This window comes from Piliocolobus tephrosceles, chromosome 16 (genome assembly GCF_002776525.5).
Source record: "Piliocolobus tephrosceles isolate RC106 chromosome 16, ASM277652v3, whole genome shotgun sequence".
Classification (NCBI taxonomy): domain Eukaryota; kingdom Metazoa; phylum Chordata; class Mammalia; order Primates; family Cercopithecidae; genus Piliocolobus; species Piliocolobus tephrosceles.
The window spans coordinates 68322311-68341202 of NC_045449.1; the positions used below are offsets into that span (position 1 = coordinate 68322311).

An 18892-nucleotide genomic window follows, 5' to 3' on the forward strand; every position below is an offset into this window, starting at 1 on the left:
GCCCGGCTGGGTGGCTCACACCTATCATCCTTGCACTTTGGGAAGGAGGCAGATTACCTGAGGTTGGGAGTTCGAGACCAGCCTGACCAACATGGAGAAACGCTGTCTCTACTAAACATACAAAACTTAGCCAGGCGTGGGTGGCGCATGCCTGTAATCCCAGCTACTCAGGAAGCTGAGGCAAGAGAATTGCTTGAACCCAGGAGGTGGAGGTTGCAGTGAGCTGAGATGGCGCCATTGCACTCCAGCGTGGGCAACAAGAGCAAAACTCTGTCTCAAAAAAATAATAAATAAATAAAACTAAACAAAACAAAACTAAACAAAAACCCAGCACTTCAAGCACAATAACAAATGGCACAGACATAGGGCCTCAGTGTCAGAGAGACCCTGGAAGGGGTGAGGACCACGGCAGCCTGGACTGGAGAGCAGGGGATCCATGCGAAGGCACAGCCCTCCTTCCACTCCAGCCTGGGTCCTGGGGAAAGAAGTGGGCTCTGTGACAAGAACACACAATGGGGAAAGGACAGTCTCTTCAATAAATGGTGCTGGGAAAACTGGAGATCCACGTGCAGAAGAATGAAGCCGGACCTTTATCTCACAACATATACAAAAATCAACTCACAATAGAGAAGACGTAAATGTAAGACCTGAAACTTAAAGCTCTCAGAAGAAAACCTAAGGGAAAAGCTCCACAACACTGGTCTGGGCAATGATGTCTTGGAGAGGACGCCAAAAGCACGGACAACAAAAGCAAAACTAGACAAATGGGATTCACAAAACCAAAGAGCTTCTGCACAGCAAAGGAAACAATCAGAAGAATGAAGCAACAGCCTACAAACTGAGAGAAAATATTTGCAAAACATACATCTGATGAAGAGCTAATATCCAAAATACATAAGGAACTCAAACAAATCAATAACAAGAAAACAAATCATCTAATTAAAAACTGGGCAAAGAATCTGACCAGATAGTTCTCAAAAGAAGAGCTATAAATGGGCAACAGATCTATTTTTAAATACTCAGCATCTGTAATCACCAGAAAAATACAAATTAAAACCAAAAGAGGGTCAGGCACAGTACTCACACCTGTAATTCCAGCACTTTGGGAGGCCAAGGTGGGTGGATCATGTGAAGTCAGGAGTTTGAGACCAGCCTAGGCAACATGGTGAAATGCTGTCTCTACTAAAAATACAAAAATTAACCAGTCGTGGTGGCGTGCACCTGTAATCCCAGCTACTCGGGAGGCTGAGGCGGGAGAATCACCTGAACCTGGGAGGCAGAGGTTGCAGTGAGCCAAGATCGTGCCACTGCACTCCAGCCTGGGCAACAGAGCAAGACTCCATCTCAGAAAAAGAAAAAAAAAAAAAAAGAATTAAAAGGGATATGTGACTGTATATCCTGCACATATTAAAAAGTTAATAAACCATGAATAAGATAAAAGGATATAATAATAAAAGGATATTTAAACAATGTTATGCCACTAAATTTATAATTTTAGATGGAATAAACAAATTCCTAGAAAAAAATTATACAGGCCAGGCACTGTGAGAGGCTGACGCAGGTGGATCAACTGAAGTCAGGAGTTCAAGACCAGCCTGGCCAACATGGTGAAACTCTGTCTCTACTAAAAATACAAAAATTAGCCTGGCGTGGTGGCACGCACCTGTAGCCCCAGATACTTGGGAGGCTGAGGCAGGAGAATTGCTTGAACCCAGGAGGTGGAGGTTGCAGTGAGCCAAAATCGCACCACTGCACTCCAGCCTGAGCAACAGAACAAGACTCCGTCTCAAAAAAAAGAAAAAAGAGAAAGAAAGAAAAGAAAAAATACAATATGCTAAAATCAGCACAAAAGAAATAAAAAATCTGAATAATTCCACAGCTATTATATTTAAATAAATCAAATCCCTTGTTTAAAACTTCTGCTAAAATGAAACTCCAGACCTATACAGCCTCAATGGAAATATTTACCAAACACGAAAGGAAGAAATAATGTCTATTTTATAGATAATTTTGCAGAGCATAGAAAAAGAAGATGAAATCCCAAATCCAGTTCACAAGATTAATACAATCTTGATGCCAAAACCTGACAAGGGCAGAGCAAGAAAGTATTATAGGCAAATATCACTCATTAACATAAATGCAAAAGCCTGAAACAAAAAATCAGCATACGGAATCTGGTGATACATAAACAGGATAAAACATTATCACCAAGTTGGGTTTATGCCAAACACCCAAAATGGTTTTTAACATTAGAAAATCAATAAAGAGGCAGACGCGGTAGCTCATGCCTGTAATCCCAGCACTTTGGGAAGCTGAGGTGGGCAGATCATAGGTCAGGAGATCGAGACCATCCTGGCTAACACGGTGAAACGCCGTCTCTACTAAAAATACAAAAAAAATTAGCCAGGCGTGGTGGCAGGTGCCTGTAGTCCCAGCTACTCGGGAGGCTGAGGCAGGAGAATGGCGTGAACCCAGGAGGTAGAGCTTGCGGTGAGCTGAGATCCGGCCACTGCACTCCAGCCTGGGCGATAGACAGAGACTCCATCTCAAAAAAAAAAAAAAAAAGATAAGATAAGATAGAAGAAAATCAATAAGGAGGCTGGGCACGGTGGCTCACGCCTGCAATCCCAGCACTTTGGGAGTCTGAGGAGGGCAGATCACCAGGCCAAGAGATCGAGACCATCCTGGCTAACATGGTGAAACCCCATCTCTATTAAAAATACATAAAATTAGCTGGGCGTAGTGTCATGCCCCTGTAGTCCTAGCTACTCGGGAGGCTGAGGCAAGAGAATCGCTTGAACCCAGGAGGCGGAGGTTGCAGTGAACCAAGATCACACCACTGCACTCCAGCCTGGAGACAGAGCAAGACTCCGTCTCAAATAAAAAAAAGAAAAAAATCAATAAGGGTAATATGCCGTATTAACAGAGTCAAGGAGAAAAATCATGTGATCATCTTAGTAGATGCAGACAGAAGTACCTGATAGGAATCGACACTCATTCATGATTTTTAAAAAACTCTTAGCAAACTGAGAGAACTGCCTTTATCTGATAAAGATTGTCTATCAAAAACCTCAGCAAGTACCACACTTAGTGCGAGACATTCATATGTACTTTATAATAATTTGTTAACATGGATATTGATGTTTTATGCACTTTTTTGTACATTTTATTTTCTACAATTAAAAAGACTTTTAGGTCACCATAAACCAAGAGCCAAATTATTCTTTTTTTTTTTTTTTTTTTTTTTTTGAGATGGAGTCTTTCTTTGTCACCCATCACCCAGGCTGGAGTGCAGTGGTATGAACATGGGTCACTGCAGCCTCAACCTCCTGGGCTCAAGTGATCCTCTTGCCATAACCTCTTCTGTCGCTGGGACAGGACCACAGGCATGCACCACTATACCAGGTTAATTTTTTTTTTTGGAGAGGCAAGGTCTCACTTTGTTGTCCAGGCTGGTCTCAAACTCCTGGACTCAACCATTCTGCCTGCCTCAGACTCACAAAGTGCTGGGATTACAGGCGTGAACCATCATGCACCACCAGCCAAATTATTCTTAACAGTGAAATACTATAGGCATTCCTATTGAAATCATAAACAAAACATGAATTCCCAATATATATAATAACATGATTCCAGAAGTTCTTTTTTGTTTGTTTGTTTTTTTGAGATGGAGGCTGGAGTGCAGTGGTGCAATCTTAGCTGACTGCAAGCTCTGCCTCCTGGGTTCACGCCATTCTCCTGCCTCAGCCTCCTGAGTAGCTGGGACTACAGGCACCTGCCACCCCGCCAGGCTAATTTTTTGTACTTTTGGTAGAGACGGGGTTTCACCATAGCCAGGATGGTTCGATCTCCTGATCTTGTGATCCACCTGCCTCAGCCTCCCAAAGTGCTGGGATTACAGGCGTAAACCACCACGCCCTGCCTAGAAGTTCTAATCAATATAGGAAGATAAGGAAAAACATAAAATTTATAATTATCAAAAGGGAAATGAAAAGTTAGAGAAAATTTTTAAATTTTAAATGAAAAAGTACTTTAATTCATAATTGAATTTAATGCAGTGGCTAAATAAACTATAAACATGTAAAAATCAATGGCTTTCCTATAAACCAGTAAGAAATAATTGGAAAATAAAGTAGAAAAGTGCTCATTTACATTAGCAATAAAAGTGTATTAAATTCCTAGGATAACTTTAACAGAAACAATAAAGACTTGTAGGAAAAAAGCACAGTGAGGCTCATGTCTGTAATCCCAACACTTTGGGAGGCCGAGGCGGGTGGATCACTTGAGGTCAGGAGTTCGAGACCAGCCTGATCAACATGGTAAAACCCCATCTCTACTAAAAATACAAAAAAAAAAAAAAATTAGCCAGGCATGGTGGTACGCCTGCAATCCCAGCTACCTGGGAGACTGAGGCAGGAGAATCACTTGAATCCAAGAGGCAGAGGTTGCAGTGAGCCGAGATCATGCCACTGCACTCCAGCCTGGGTGACAGAGCGAGAGTCTGTCTCAAAAAAAAAAAAAAAAAAAAATCTCTTCCTTGCCAGGCACGGTGACCCATGCCTTTAATCCCAGCAACTCATGAGGCTGAAGCAGGAGGATCACTTGAGCCCAGGAGTTGAGGCTGCAGTGAGCTATGATCATGCCACCGTACTCCAGCATAGGCAACAGACTGAGACCGCAACTCAAAAAAACAAAAACAACAACAACGAAAATAAACCTTCCTTTCCCACAGAAAATGAACTTCCTGATGGGTATTTTTTTTCTTGGGTGTTTTAAAACAATGAATTATTTAGAAGAGGTAAGCAGGGTAAGCGCACTTGCTAATTGTGGGTGGAAGTTCTGAGGGAGAGGCTGGCAAGAGCTGATGCATGAAGGCTCCCAGGGGTATCTGAGCTCCGTGTTGGTGCCCACAGCTCAGTCTGCTGGCTTTTCTGCCCGCTTCAGACAAGTGCCAAACCATCCCTGCCCCCAACACGACTCTCACATCTGCTCGCTACCAAATTCTCCCATTTCCAGATGTCAGAAAAAAAGCAGCCACACCTGTCCTGGTCACTGTGCCAATGCATTTCATAACATCTTCTCCACTTACAAAGTCTGCCTTCTCCACTTACACGCTGAGACTTGGGGTCAAGTGTCGATGAGCCACTCCCTGTTCTGCCTTTACCAGTCTAGCTGTCCTGGACAAGTCACTTTCTTCCCCAAGATCTTTTCTCCAGTCTGCCCCATGAGGCTCTTCCGAAGCATGTGGCCAAGCCATGCTGACCTCCCTCTCCCTCAGACATGCCCAGGCCAAGCTCATTCCCACACAAGAGCCCTCGTATCTGCTGTTCCCTGTGCCTGGAAAACTGGTCCCGATCCTGTGTCTGATCCTTCTCCTCCTTCTTTTTCCAAGGTCTCGGCTCAGACAGACATCTGGGACCCTCTTCAGGGGGGTTGTTTCAGCCCACCTGACTTAAAGATCCCCCCACCTGGGTCCCACTGTAACAAATCATCTTGTTCTGTTTTCCTCACAGTACTTATCACTTCTCACTTCTTGAAATTATTTTTTTGTTTTCTTTCTTTCTTTTTTTTTTTTCGAGACAGAGTCTTGCTTTGTCACCCAGGCTGGAAGGCAGTGGCGTGATTACAGCTCACTTCAGCCTCCAACTCCTGGGCTCAAGTGATCCTCATGCCCCAGCCTCCCAGCCTCCCAAGTAGCTGGGACCACAGGCGCATGCCACCATGCCCGACTAAGTTTTGTACTTTTTGTAGAGACAGGGTTTCGCCATGTTACCCGAGCAGGTCTAGAATCCCTGAGCTCAAGCAATCAGCCTCCCAAAGTGCTGGGATTACAGGTATGAGCCTCCTTGCCTGGCCTCCCTTCATTTTTAATCAAAATTCTACGCACCAACGTCAGGTGTCTCCCACCCTCTGGCTCTGCCCACATCTCCGTCCCTCCTCCCCTCTACTTCCCTGCCTGGCTTATCTCCTCTCAACCTTTCCTGTCCCTCAGCAACTTCTACTATTTCCTTCTGCCCCAAATGCCTAGAACCACCACTCCCTCTCTGCCCAGCAAACTCCCTCTTCCCTCCTTTCAGAGCCCTCCAGCCTCACCTCTGCCCTGACGCCTGCCCTTGCTCAGAACACCTCCACACAGGTGACGGACCACCTAGTTCAGGATCAGGCACTTGCCTGCTCTCCTGAGCAGCCCGTGTTTCTCCTCTGCTTTTCCCTGGCCAGCAGGGCCTACGGTCTGTCCATTTCACACGATCAGCCCCTGGGGGTCAGGAATTCTGCCTTACACTGGCTTCATTATGAAGGCCATGCACTGTATTCCTGTCTTGGCAACAGAAACGCTGGGTGAGTGGGTACGTGGATGAGACGCACAAGGCTCATGCCATTAAGAACACCTTCTGGCCAGGTCCCTTCTTCCCTCTATCAGCCACCTCCTCCCGCTGGCTAAGCTTCTCCCAAGAGGACAGACCCAGGCCCACTCACCTGAGAGCCAGAAAAGGAGCGGGTAGAGCATCAGCAGGGGCATCTTCTCTTCAGATGCGTCCCCGTTCCCCTCGGTGGAGCCTGGCAGCAGGAACAAACTACAGACTGTGCTCCATCTCCCAGCCATCTGCTGACATTCACTCTCACCCTTGAACTTCCTCCTTCAGTCACTTCCCATGGGTAAATGAGACTAAAAGAGGAAGGAGGTGGTTGGTCGGGCACGGTGGCTCAGGCCTGTAATCCCAGCACTTGGGGAGGCCAAGGCAGGCGGATCACAAGGTAAGGAATTCAAGATCAGCCTGGTCAACATAGTGAAATCCCATCTCTACTAAAACTACAAAAATTAGCCAGATGTGGTGGCACACACCTGTAGTCCCAGCAACTCGGGAGGCTGAGGCAGAAGAATCGCTTGAACCTGGGAGACGGAGGTTGCAGTGAGCCGAGATCACGCCACTGCACTCCAGCCTGGGTGAAAGAGCAAGACTCTGTCTCAAAAAAAAAAAAAAAAAAAAAAGAGGAAGAAGGTGGAAACTGTGAAATTTCGAGACAGTTGGCAATGCAAGGTGTCATAGCGATCATAAGCTTCTGAGAAATACCTCTCTGTCCACAGCCACTATGGGTTCTCTAAGAAGAGAACTTGGTGGCTCCTCTGTCATGTGGAAACCTGCAGACATAGACGACTGAGTCTGGCCAGCACTTATCCAATCCTCCAAACCTGGTGGGTTGGCTGGGGGCAGGGGCACGAGGCTCTACCAGAAGGGTCCTGGAGAGCCATGGCTGATAGATACAATGTCCTAAACCTGGAGTTTCAAGTGTCGCCAGATGCTTGGGAGCCCAGAAGGCCAGAAGTTCAAGAGGATTAAGGGGCACTTGGGGCCAAAGTCAGAAAGCCAGAGGAGAGATTCTGGACCAAAGATTGGAAGGCAAGTATGAGGAGACTGATTGGGTATCCAACTCCAGACTACAAGGCCAGGTGTGGTGGCTCACACCTGTAATCTCAGCACTTTAGGAGGCTGAGACGGGAAGATCACTTGAGGCCGGGAGTTCGAGACCAGCCTGGCCAATGTGGCAAGGCTTCATCTACACACACACACACACACACACACAAATGGCCAGGTGTGGTGGCTCATGCCTGTAATCCCAACACTTTGGGAGGCCAAAGTAGGCAGATTATTCCAGGTCAGGACTTAGAGACCAGCCTGGCCAACATGGTGAAACCCCATCTCTACTAAAAAATACAAAAATTAGCTGGGCGTGGTGGCGCACACCTGTAATCCCAATGACTCGGGAGGCTGAGGCAGGAGAATCACTAGAACCCAGGAAGCAGAAATTGCAGTGAACCAAGATCACACCACTGCACTCCAGCCTAGGCAACAGAGCAAGACTCTGTCTCAAAAATAATAATAATAATAATAATTAGTTCTGCATAGTAACATACGCCTGTAGTCCAAGCAGTCTGGGAGGCTAAGGCCTGAGGATCACTTGAGCCCAGGAGGTCGAAGCTGCAGTGAACTATGATTGAGCCACTGTCCACTGTACTCCAGCCTGGGCTAGGGATACCTACATCTGCTGGAATCTTCCAGAAACCTGTCCATTGTACCAGGGGGTCTACCTGAGGAAACCAGTTCATTGCTCAGGACTATTACCCCTCACTCTACCCCCCACCTTATAACTATTTGTTGAAGGAAGGAAGGAAGGAAGGAAGGAAGGAAGGAAGGAAGGAAGGAAGGAAGGAAGGAAGGAAGGGACCAGTTTTGCCCCTCACTCTCCTTCTTCTGACAATCATGCCCATCCCCCATCTCTCCTTTCCCAACAAGACCCCAGCAGGTCCCTGGGGTGGGGACTGGGGATATAAAAGGATTAGGAAGGGCCAGGCTCAGTGGCTCACACTTGTAATCCCAGCACTTTGGGAGGCCGAGGCAGGTGGATCACCTGAGGTCAGGAGTTCGAGAGCAGCCAACATGGCGAAACGCCGTCTCTACTAAAAATACAAAAATTAGTCGGGCGTGGTGGTGGGTACCTGTAATCCCAGCTACTCAGGAGGCTGAAGCAGGAGAATCACTGAACACAGGAGGTGGAAGTTGCAGTGAGCTGGGTCGTGCCACTGCACTACAGCCTGGGCAACAAGAGTGAAACTCCCGTCACAAAATAAATAAATAAATAAATAAAAATAAATAAAAGGATTAGACCTTTCTCACCTTCTGCACCTGAAGCCACTTTTGCCATGTGTCATATACACCCTGTGACATCTTGACAAGGGAGAGTCTCAAAGAGGGACGCAACCCCCTCACACCCTAATCAGGAATGAGTGGGTGTACAGGAGGGTTATTTGCACAGAAAACCACAACAGCTGATAAACCCGACTTTTCCAGGACGTGGCCAGAGATGGCCTCTCGCTTTACATATCTGCAGACCATAAAGTAGGTCAAGAATTCGGGGTGAGGGTTCAGCCAGCACTTTGGTCCCTGCTGCATGTCAGTAGATCCTCTGCCTGGGGCACCATGCAGATACACAGAGAGCAATCAGCCCTCTGCAGTAGGGAAGCCATCGGCTTCCAGGAAAAAAGATTAGGAATTAAGCAGAATGGGGGAAGCCTTGAAAAACAAGGGGCAGATGTATCGAGGGTCGTGGGGTAAGCTCTCCTCTCTTGGACGTGGGCAACAAGGAGGGAACAGCACTGTCTGTTACAACTGCCTGTGGCCAGACTCTCTGATCCTGGCCTCTCCCAGACCTGGCCTCCCCAAGGAGGATTCCCCTTTGAATCAAGAACAGAGAATTCAGGCCAGGCACAGTGGCTTACGCCTGTAATCCCAACTCTTTGGGAGGCAGGAGGATCACCTGAGGTCAGGAGTTCAGGACCAGCCTGGCCAACATGTCAAAACCCCATCTCTACTAAAAAATACGAAAAACTAGGCAGGCATAGTGGTGGATGCCTGTAATTCCAGCTACTGAGGAGGCTGAGGCAAAAGAATTGCTTGAACCCGAGAGGTGGAGGTTGCAGTGAGCCGAGATCACAGCACTGCACTCCTCTAGCCTGGGTGACTGAGCAAGACTCTGTCTCAAAAAAAAAAGCAGAGAATTCGCCAAGTGGGTCTGAGTAGCTGTTCCTCTAACCAAGTGCCTTTGGGGAATACGGGAGAATTGGCTCTTTCAGAGGCCTTGCGTCCTCAAAAACTCATTTGAGCCCGTAATCCTGGTTTGGTCATTGACCTATACACAAGCCAGTTATCTCCCTGGGCTTCCCTGTTGCCATATGTGAAAGAAGGGATTAGACAGGTCATCTGAGATTCTCTCTGCTCTAAACATCTAGGTATGTATGTATGTGTGTGCATGTATGTACACGAATGGTTGTGCATGTACATGCATGTATGCACATGTGTGTTATGGATGCTCATGTTTGTGAGGGGGAGTTGTGTGTATACATGTGTTCGTTGCACATGTGTGTGCTACTGGGGTGTGTGTGAACATGTGTTGTGTGGGCATGTGTATATTTGCATGCTGCAGTCCATGTGTGTACGTGTGTGCGTCTTGATGCCTTCATTGGGTTCTCCCAGTTACAAAGACAGAGATGTGCTGATACAACTTCTCTTGGTCACTTTGGTCTTGAAAACTGTAGACGATCTTTTCGGAACCCACCCTGTCCAGGTGAAAGAGCTCCTGGGTTGCAAGGGTCTGTTCCGCTGGGTCTCTCCCACTCTGCAACAGAAGTTCACAAGAAGTTTGTTGCAAGGCCCACTTGAGAATTAGAAAAACCAAATGTCTGAACCAGGTAGAACTAAAAAAGTCCAGAGAACTAAGCCTCTCAGTAGAGGAAGTAACTGGAGGCTCACGCCTGTAATCCCAGCACTTTGGGAGGCTGAGGCTGGTGGATGACCTGAGGTCAGGAGTTCAAGACCAACCTGGCCAACATGGTGAAACCCTGTCTCTACTAAAAATACAAAAATTAGCCAGGCATGGTGGTGGGTAACTGTAATCCCAGTAACTTGGGAGGCTGAGGCAGGAGAATCACTTGAACCCGGGAGGCAGAGATTACAGTGAACTGAGATCTGCCATTGCACTCCAGCCTGGGCAACAAGAGCAAAATTCCATCTCAAAAAAAAGAAGAAGAAAGAGAAAAAGAGAAAGAAAAGCAACAGGAAACAGCATTCAGCAAACTTCATAGGGACCCAAGCAGAAAGTGGCTCAGACCGCAGGGCCAGAGGGCCAGAGGGGCATGACTGAGGGGCTCTGCCACTGGAATGATTGTGGCTGGGCTGTGCTCCTCTTCTCAGCTCCACTCAGAGGGGCTTGTAGGGATTGCCAGGAAGCCAATGGAGGCTAACCGTCTGAACCCCCAAGTTCATCAGGCTCCTTTCAAGACCTTATACCCATTTTGTACTTCTAATTGAGACATCCTTTTTCTTCACAAGGGCTTCCAGGATTGCATAAGCTTCGGCCTATGGTGGGTGGATGCGGGGTGCCTCCTTGCATACACACCACTTGACCTCAGAGTTCTTTTTTTTTTTTTCTCTTGAAACGGAGTCTCGCTCTGTAGCCCAGTAGAATGCAGTGGTGTGATCTCGGTTCACTGCAACCTCCGCCTCCTGGGTTCCAGCAATTCTCCTGCCTCAGCCTCCCGGGTTGTTGGCAATACAAGCATGCACCACCACACTCAGCTAATTTTGTATTTTTAGTAAAGATGGGATTTCACCATGTTGGCCAGGCTAGTCTCGTACTCCTGACCTCAGGTGATCCGCCCACCTCGGCCTCCCAAAGTGCTAGGATTACAGGCGTGAGCCACCATGCCCAACTGACCTCACAGTTCTTCTTGCTACAGAGACGAGTCTATTACCCAATCCCCTTGAGTCTGGGCCTGACTGATGACCTGGTTTGCTCAATAAAATACAGCAGAAGTGATGATGTGCCAGTCCAAACCCCAGCTGCAGGGTCTCCTGCGTTTCCTTTCTCTCTCGTACCTCCACTTCTGCCACCCAGGCTGGCCTGCTGGAGAGAAGCCAGAGTCATGGGACACAGCCAAGCTGCCCAGCCCATGGCCAGTGGATCCCAGACACAAAAGGGGGCCCAGCTGAGACCAGAATGGCCACCCAGACTAAACTGCTGACCCACAATGTTGTGTGCCACCGGGCTTTGGGTAGCATGATTATGGAGATAGAAAATGAAAAGAAAAACCCGCAAAACCTAGACCCAACCCAGGGCAGCTGCCTCACCCTCCACTCTGCACAGCGGTGACTGCCAGGTCGCTTCCACTCCCTTCCATCTGTCCCTCGAAGCTCTTCACAATGGCCTGTCCTGCCTATCCTGCTCCAGCCCCCATCCTCACAGGTGGCTCCCTCTGATGCTGTCAGATCATAGCAGGCCTTGGACCTAGAGAGTCATTTGCAGCTTGTGATTGAAAATAACAAGTATGGGCCAACTGCGGTGGTTCACACCTGTGATCTCAGCACTGTGGGAGGCAGATTCCTTGAGGTCGGGAGTTCGAGACCAGCCTGGCCAACACAATAAAACCCCATCTCTACTATAAATACAAAAATTAGCTGGGCATGGTGGTGCATGCCTGTAATCCCAGCTCCTTGGGAGGCTGAGGCAGAAGAATTGCTTGAGCCTGGAAGGCAGAGGTTGCAGTGAGACGAGATCGCGCCACACACTCTAGCCTATGTGACGCAGACAGTCTCTGTCTCAAATATAATAGTAATAATGTTTGCCTGACTTACAAAAGTGACATGTGTTCATTTTAGGAAAATAAATTTTGAAATACAGACAAGGTTGTTTTTGGGGGGTTCTTTGGTTGTTGTTGTTTGTTTTGAGACAGGGTCTTACTCGTGTGAGTTTATCAACTGGACTACTACCTTTATTAGGGCATTTTAATACAGGAAAAATATAAAAAGAAAGCATGGCAGTGGGGGGTGTTGATAATGGGGAAGGTTATATATGCATGGGGGAAAAGGGTCTGTGGGAAATCCCTGTATCTTCTGCCCAATGTTAATGTGAACTTAGAAATTCTCTAAAAATTAAATCCTATTTTTTAAAAAAGAGAGACATGGCCAACAATGCCAGCTCTGAAATACCTCCAGTTAATACTTTCTTTAAAAAGGTAAAATGCAGGCCAAATGTGGTGGCTTACACCTGTAATCTCAGCACTTTGGGAGGCCAAGGTGGGTAGATACTTGAGCCCAAGAGTTCGAGACCAGCGTTGGGAAACATGGTGAAATCCCATCTCTATAAAAAATACAAAAAATTAACTTGGTACAGTGGCATGTGCCTGTAGTCCCAGTTACTTGGGAGGCTGAGGTGGAAGAATCACCCGAGCCAAGAGAGGTCGAGGCTGCAGTGAGCCATCATCGTGAGCCACCATCGTGAGCCACAGCACTCCAGACTGGGCAACACAGCACAAACTCATCTTAAAATAAAATAAAATAATATAAAATAAAATAATTTGCTCACAACTGCTTTTCTTTTTCTTTTGAGATGGGTTCGCACTGTGTCACCAAGGTTAGAGTGCAGTGGTGCAATTACAGTTCACTGCAGCTGTAATTCTGGACAAACTCCTGGGCTCAAGTGATCCACTTGCCTCAGCCTCCCCAATAGCTGGGAATACAGGCATGCACCACCACGCCCAGCTTATTGTTTCATTTATTGTAGAGATAGGGTCTTCCTATGTTTTCAGGCTGGTCTCGAACTCCTGGGCTCAAGTGATCCTCCTGCCTTTGGCCTCCCCAAGCACTGGGATTACAAGCGTGAGCCACTGTACCTGGCCAAGCAAATTATTTAAATAATTTTTTTTGAAACACAGAAAAAGATTAAATGAAAAGTAAAAGTCTTATCTCCATCTCCCACCTACCAGCCCCTGAACCTCAAAGGCAATCCTGTTGGTCTCTATTGCCTCCCTGAGAAAAGTTAATCATACTCCAGCAGATAAACCTAAGTAACATATACACACTCATCATACTATATACATCACTCTGCCCCTTGCTTCTTTTGTTTAATAATGAACTTTCTCCCAAACAGTGAGACAGGAGAGTTCCCTTGACCCTTTTGCAGGTAGGAACTGGAGGGCACCAGCTCTGGGTCCAGTCCGCCACTTAGGCACCAGCAGGGATGAACTTTACTTGCTGGAACCAACTGGGTTCAGCCCATCATGAGAGGGAGCACACAGGCAAGTGGGTGCTGGGGCTGGGACGAGTACTTTTGGGCTCTGGCCTCACGGCAGCATGGAGGGATGTATTACAATTAAGGTTCTTTTAGGTGTATTACAATTAAGATTACACGGTGGCTCACACCTGTAATCCCAGCACTTTGGGAGGCCGAGGTGGGTGGATCTCCTGAAACCAAGAGTTCAAGATCCACCTGGCCAACATGGTGAAACCCCATCTCTACTAAAAAAAAATACCAAAAGTTAGCAGGGTGTGGTGGCAGGTGCCTGTAATCCCAGCTACTTGGGAGGCTGAAGCAGGAGAATTGCTTGAACCCAGGAGGTGGAGGTTGCAGTGAGCCAAGATCCTGCTGTTACACTCCAGCCTGTGTGACAGAGTGAGCCTCTGTCGAAAGAAAGAAAGGAAGGAAGGAAGGAAGGAAGGAAGGAAGGAAGGAAGGAAGGAAGGAAGGAAGGAAGGAAGGAAGGAAAGGGGAGGGAGGGAGAGAAGGAAGGAAGAAAGGAGAAGAGAAGAGAAAAGAAAAGAAAAACGCAATTAATGCTCTTTTAGCAGTTGCCATCCACAGACAGCTAAGTTTTAACCAGCTTAGCGGAGAGTCAAGGTGACAGTCTTTTCACCCCCTGTCCTCTTGGTACAGAGTTAAGCGTTAACCAGCTCAGTGGAGAGTCAGGGTGACAGCCATTTACACCCTACTCTCTTGGCACCCGAGTTCTTATAGGGTGTCCAGGAAGAATCAGGTCACACAGACTTGAAGGATGGTGAATGCAGAGATTTTATTAAGCAGAGGAAGTGGCTCTCCATGGTAGAGGAGCTGGGAAGGGGATGGTGTGGGAAGAAGGTGATCTTTCCCTGAAGCCTGGCCAGAGATAACCGGGCTGCTCTCTGAAGTCGTGCCATCTGAAGTTAAGCCGTGTCTATCCATATGCTCGATGCTCAGTTGCTTCTTCTCTCGACGTTCAGCTGCTTGTCTCTTCTCTCCTTCTCAGCCACACCTCTCTGGTCCTCTGCCAGTGGAGCTTGGGCTTTTATGGGTACAGGGCTGGGGACATGGTGGGCCAGGGTGGTTTTGGAAAAGGCAACATTCAGGCAGGAAAACAGGAATGCATGTTCTCATTTAGAGCCGGGTCCAGGCTTGAAGGTGGAGCCATCGCCAGGACCTTGCCCTCTTTTACCCAGTATCTCCCTGCCGCCTGTCTGTATCAAAAGTACATACATATCTTCCTCATCCTTTTAATGTTTTCACAGTACTGCACTGTATGTATATTCTAGAGTTTACTTCACCAGTCTCTACTGCTGAATTATTTGTTCTTGCAAACACTACAATGAGCATCCTTACACACATATCTTGGTTTACTTTTTTTTTTGGATGGAGTCTTGTTCCGTCACCCAGGCTGTAGTGCAATGGTGTGATCTTGGCTCACTGTAACCTCTACCTCCCAGGTTCAAGTGATTCTCCTCCCTCAGCTTCCTGAGTAGCTGGCATTACAGGTGCACGTCACCATGCCCTGCTATTTTTGTATTTTCAGTAGAGACAGGATTTCCCTATGTTGGCCAGGCTGGTCTCAAACTCCCAACCTCAGGTGATCTGCCTCAGCCTCCCAAAGTGCTGGGATTACAGGTGTGAGCCCCCAAGCCTGGCCTTCTTGGTTTACTTTTGCAAGGAAAGCCATAGAGTTGCTGAGTCAAAGGAGTTTGCACTTGATACCTTGATAGATATTGTCAATTGCTCTCCAAAACAGTTGCTCAATGTATACTCCCACTAATAGTGTATGTATGAGTGCCTGTTTCCCCAAATCTAAACCAGTACTGACCATTACCAAACTTTTATCAAGCCACTATACATTATATTGTCATTGTATCGTTTAGGCTTCTCCAGAGAAACAGAAACAGCAGGCTATATATATGGAGAGAAAGAGAGATTTGTCCAAGAAATTGGCTTACATGACTGTGAGGGCTGGCAAGTCCAAAATCTGTAGGGCTGGCTCAAAGGCTGCAAATTTTCAGGCAAGAGTTGCTGCTACAAACACGAGGCAGAATTTCTGCTTCCTCAGGGAAACCTCAGTGTTGCTCTTAAAGTCTTTCAATTAATCAGGGGACACTCACCCAAATTACTGAAAACTTAAAGTCAACTGCTTGGAGATATTAACCACATCAACATAGTACCTTCACAGCAACATCTAGATTCATGTTTAATTGAATAAGTAGGACTATCCAGCCAAGCTGACACATAAAACTAACCATATGTACACAAAAAAATATATCAACCTATTCACATCCTTTGTTCACTTTTCTATTGAAGTTGTCTTCTGAGAGCTCTCCTTATATGAGGGATATTACCATCTGTCATATGTCTTGAAAATATCTTCCCTGTACCATTTCTCATTCGACTTTGTTTCTGGAATCTTCTGTCAACCAAAACATTTTTATTGAAGCAAATCTATTGATCTTTTCTTTATGGCATCTGAATTTCCTGTCTTGTTAAGAAGGTCACTCACTGCCACTTTGGGAGCCATGGTAACCACCCCATTTATCAGGTTTTCTAAAAGCTGTCCCTGAATAATAAAGTCACAAAAAAGCAGCAATAGTGTACTTAGACAGCATTAGCCTGGCTCCCATCGAGAGGCCTGGATAAAGTATGATTTAACGTTATGCCCTGGGTTTATCAATGGTCGATACGGTGGCTTTAGAAAAAGCTTTGCATCTTCCGCAAAATTGCAATTGCCTATTTTGTTATTCAGGGCCTCTTGCAGAAGGGTCCACTTAACAGATTCCTTATAGCAGCGTATACCAGGAGAAAATACTCAACAGAAAGGACTCAGGCATACAATATCAGACAAGTACCATACACCCCACCTGGTTTTCCACTTTGCCTTGACTGTCAGGAAACCTATAACCAAACACAATGCTCAAACGCAGTAACAACCCAACCTCACTCTGGGGTGGAAGATTAGACCCAACCCACCCCACCCCTATACACACACCCCTATTCTTTGTATATTTTTTCAGACACTTTCTTGAACTGCCTTCTCATACTTGTGGGTTTGTTTGAAACCACCTATCCCCATTGGAAGTGAATGAGGCGCAAATACAGATATGAACAAAATGACTCAAGAAGAGAGAACAAAGACACTTGTCTGAATGGTGGCAAAGTTGACCCAGAGGTTTCCGTCCGAACCACAATTAATTAACTTTTTTTTTTATTTTTTTATTTGAGAGGGAGTCTCGCTCTGTCGCCCAGGCTGGAGTGCAGTGGCGTGGCCTCAGCTCACCACAACCTCCGCCTCCCGGATTCAAGCGATTCTCCTGCCTCAGCCTCCCGAGTAGCTGGGACTACAGGCACGTGCCACAATGCCTGGCTAATTTTTGTATTTTTAGTAGAGTCGGGGTTTCACTATGTTGGCCCGGCTGGTCTCGAACTCCTGACCTCATGATCCACTTGCCTTTGCCTCCCGAAGTGCTGAGATTACAGGCATCAGCCACCGCACCCAGCCATAACATTTTCATAAATGCTAAGAGAAGCACAAAGAGGGAAGGCATGGTGAAAAATCTGGACCCAAAGTTGACATTCAGCTTCTCCAAACAGTGAAACTGGGAACCAACCCGGAGAAATTTAAGGAATTTTCAGCAACTGTTGAGTGGCAAGAGAAGCTCTGCTGTGTTATCTGTGAAACCAGAAAATCTGAGACAGGTCTCAGTTAATTTAGAAAGTTTATTTTGCCAAGGTTGAGGACATGCCCATGACACAGCCTTAGGAAGTCCTGATGATATGTGCCCAAGTTGGTCAGGGCACAGCTAGGCTTTATACATTTTAGGGAGACATGACACATCGATCAAAATATGTAAGAAGTGCATTGGTTTGTTCTGGAAAGGTGGGACAACTCAGAAACAAAGGCAGAAGACTAGAAACACAGAGAGAGCTTCCAGGTCACAGATAACTGCATTCTTTTGAGTTTCTAATGAGCCTTTCCAAAGGAGGCAATCAGATATGCATCTATCTCAGTGAGCAGGTGGGTGTATTTGAATAGATGGGAGGTAGGTTTGCCCTAAGCAGTTTCCAACTTGAGCTTTCCTTAGTGATTTTGGGGGCCTAAGATATATTCCTTTCACATATCTGTCTCACATGTCCATGTGAAGAGACCACCAAACAGGCTTTGTGTGAGCAACATGGCTGTTTATTTCACCTGGGTGCAGGTGGGCTGAGTCCAAAAAGACAGTCAGCAAAGGGCGGTGGGATTATCATTAGTTCTTATAGGTTTGGGGATAGGCGATGGAGTTAGGAGCAATGTTTTGCGGGCAGGGGGTGGATCTCACAAAGTACATTCTCAAGGGTGGGGAGAATCACAAAGAACCTTCTTTTTTTGTGTGTGTGTGTGTGTGTGTGTGTGTCAAGCTGTTCTTTATTTCAGGGAGAAGCCAGGGGAAGGGGCTCAGTCTTTCTTGGCAGCAGCTTTCCTCATAGCGGCTAATACGTTGCTCAGCTCCTCCCGCTTCCTCTTGGCGCGGATGTGCGTCCCCACCCTTTTCTTGATAAACTTGAGGGCCCGTTTGTCCTTGGAGACCTTTAGTAACTCCATGGCGCGCCGCTCGTACGGGGCAAAGCCACACACCTCCCGAATCATGTCCCGCACGAACTTGGTGTGTTTCGTCAGACGCCCGCGGCGGCGGCTGTGCCTAGGCTTGCTCACGTTCTTGGTCACCTTGTGGCCCTTGTTGAGGCCCACGGCCATAGGGTAGCGTAGAGCCATGGCTACTGCTCTCCAGAGGCGGCCGTGGCGGAAAGGCTGGCGCCGCGCGGAACTCTGGGATATCTCACAAAGAACCTTCTTAAGGGTGGGGGAGATTACAAGGTACGTTGATCAGTTAGGGTGGGGCAGAAACAAATCACAATGGTGGAATGTCATCAGTGAAGGCTATTTTCACTTCTTTTGTGGATCTTCAGTTGCTTCAGGCCATCTGGATGTATACATGCAGGTCACAAGGGATATGATGGCTTAGCTTGGGCTCAGAGGCCTGATAATATCTAACGTAATGGATTTAGGCAGCTCCATTCCTAACATTTGGGCGCCAGGGCTAGAATACAAATGGAGGCCCACAGACCGTATGTCACAGTATCTTAAGATTCTAAAGCAAGCTCAAAAAGCCAACAAATCAAGTGTGTCTAATCTTCTCTCCTGAACAAAATACCTTCCTACCAACTGGAAGCCAGGTTAGCATGTAGGATTCCCAGAAGTTCCACACTAAAATGTGACAGCCTAAGGACAACC

The 18892-nt window shown here is 46.9% G+C and overlaps 3 protein-coding genes across 7 annotated transcripts in view; 1 reads left to right on the forward strand and 2 right to left on the reverse strand.

Moving 5' to 3' along the window:
• Positions 1 to 6897, reverse strand: part of CD300LF (CD300 molecule like family member f) — an 18803-nt gene extending 11906 nt beyond the window's left edge. For 2 of the 5 annotated variants that reach the window (XM_023211892.2, XM_023211891.2), the window contains exon 1: positions 6478 to 6791. In XM_023211892.2, the coding sequence (XP_023067660.2) occupies positions 6478 to 6604 (127 nt within the window). In that variant the 5' untranslated portion in view covers positions 6605 to 6791. Of the gene's footprint in view, positions 1 to 6477; positions 6793 to 6844 lie in introns of those variants that run through there. The other 3 variants (XM_023211894.2, XM_023211893.2, XM_023211890.2) reach the window with 2 other exon arrangements.
• The window catches only part of RAB37 (RAB37, member RAS oncogene family), a 75022-nt gene that overhangs the window by 34663 nt on the left and 21467 nt on the right, over positions 1 to 18892 (forward strand). The window lies entirely within an intron of this gene.
• Positions 18010 to 18434, reverse strand: LOC111542452 (60S ribosomal protein L36). Its single transcript, XM_026456812.1, has one exon. The coding sequence runs from the start codon at positions 18371 to 18373 to the stop codon at positions 18056 to 18058; it is 318 nt and encodes a 105-aa protein (XP_026312597.1). The 5' UTR covers positions 18374 to 18434; the 3' UTR covers positions 18010 to 18055.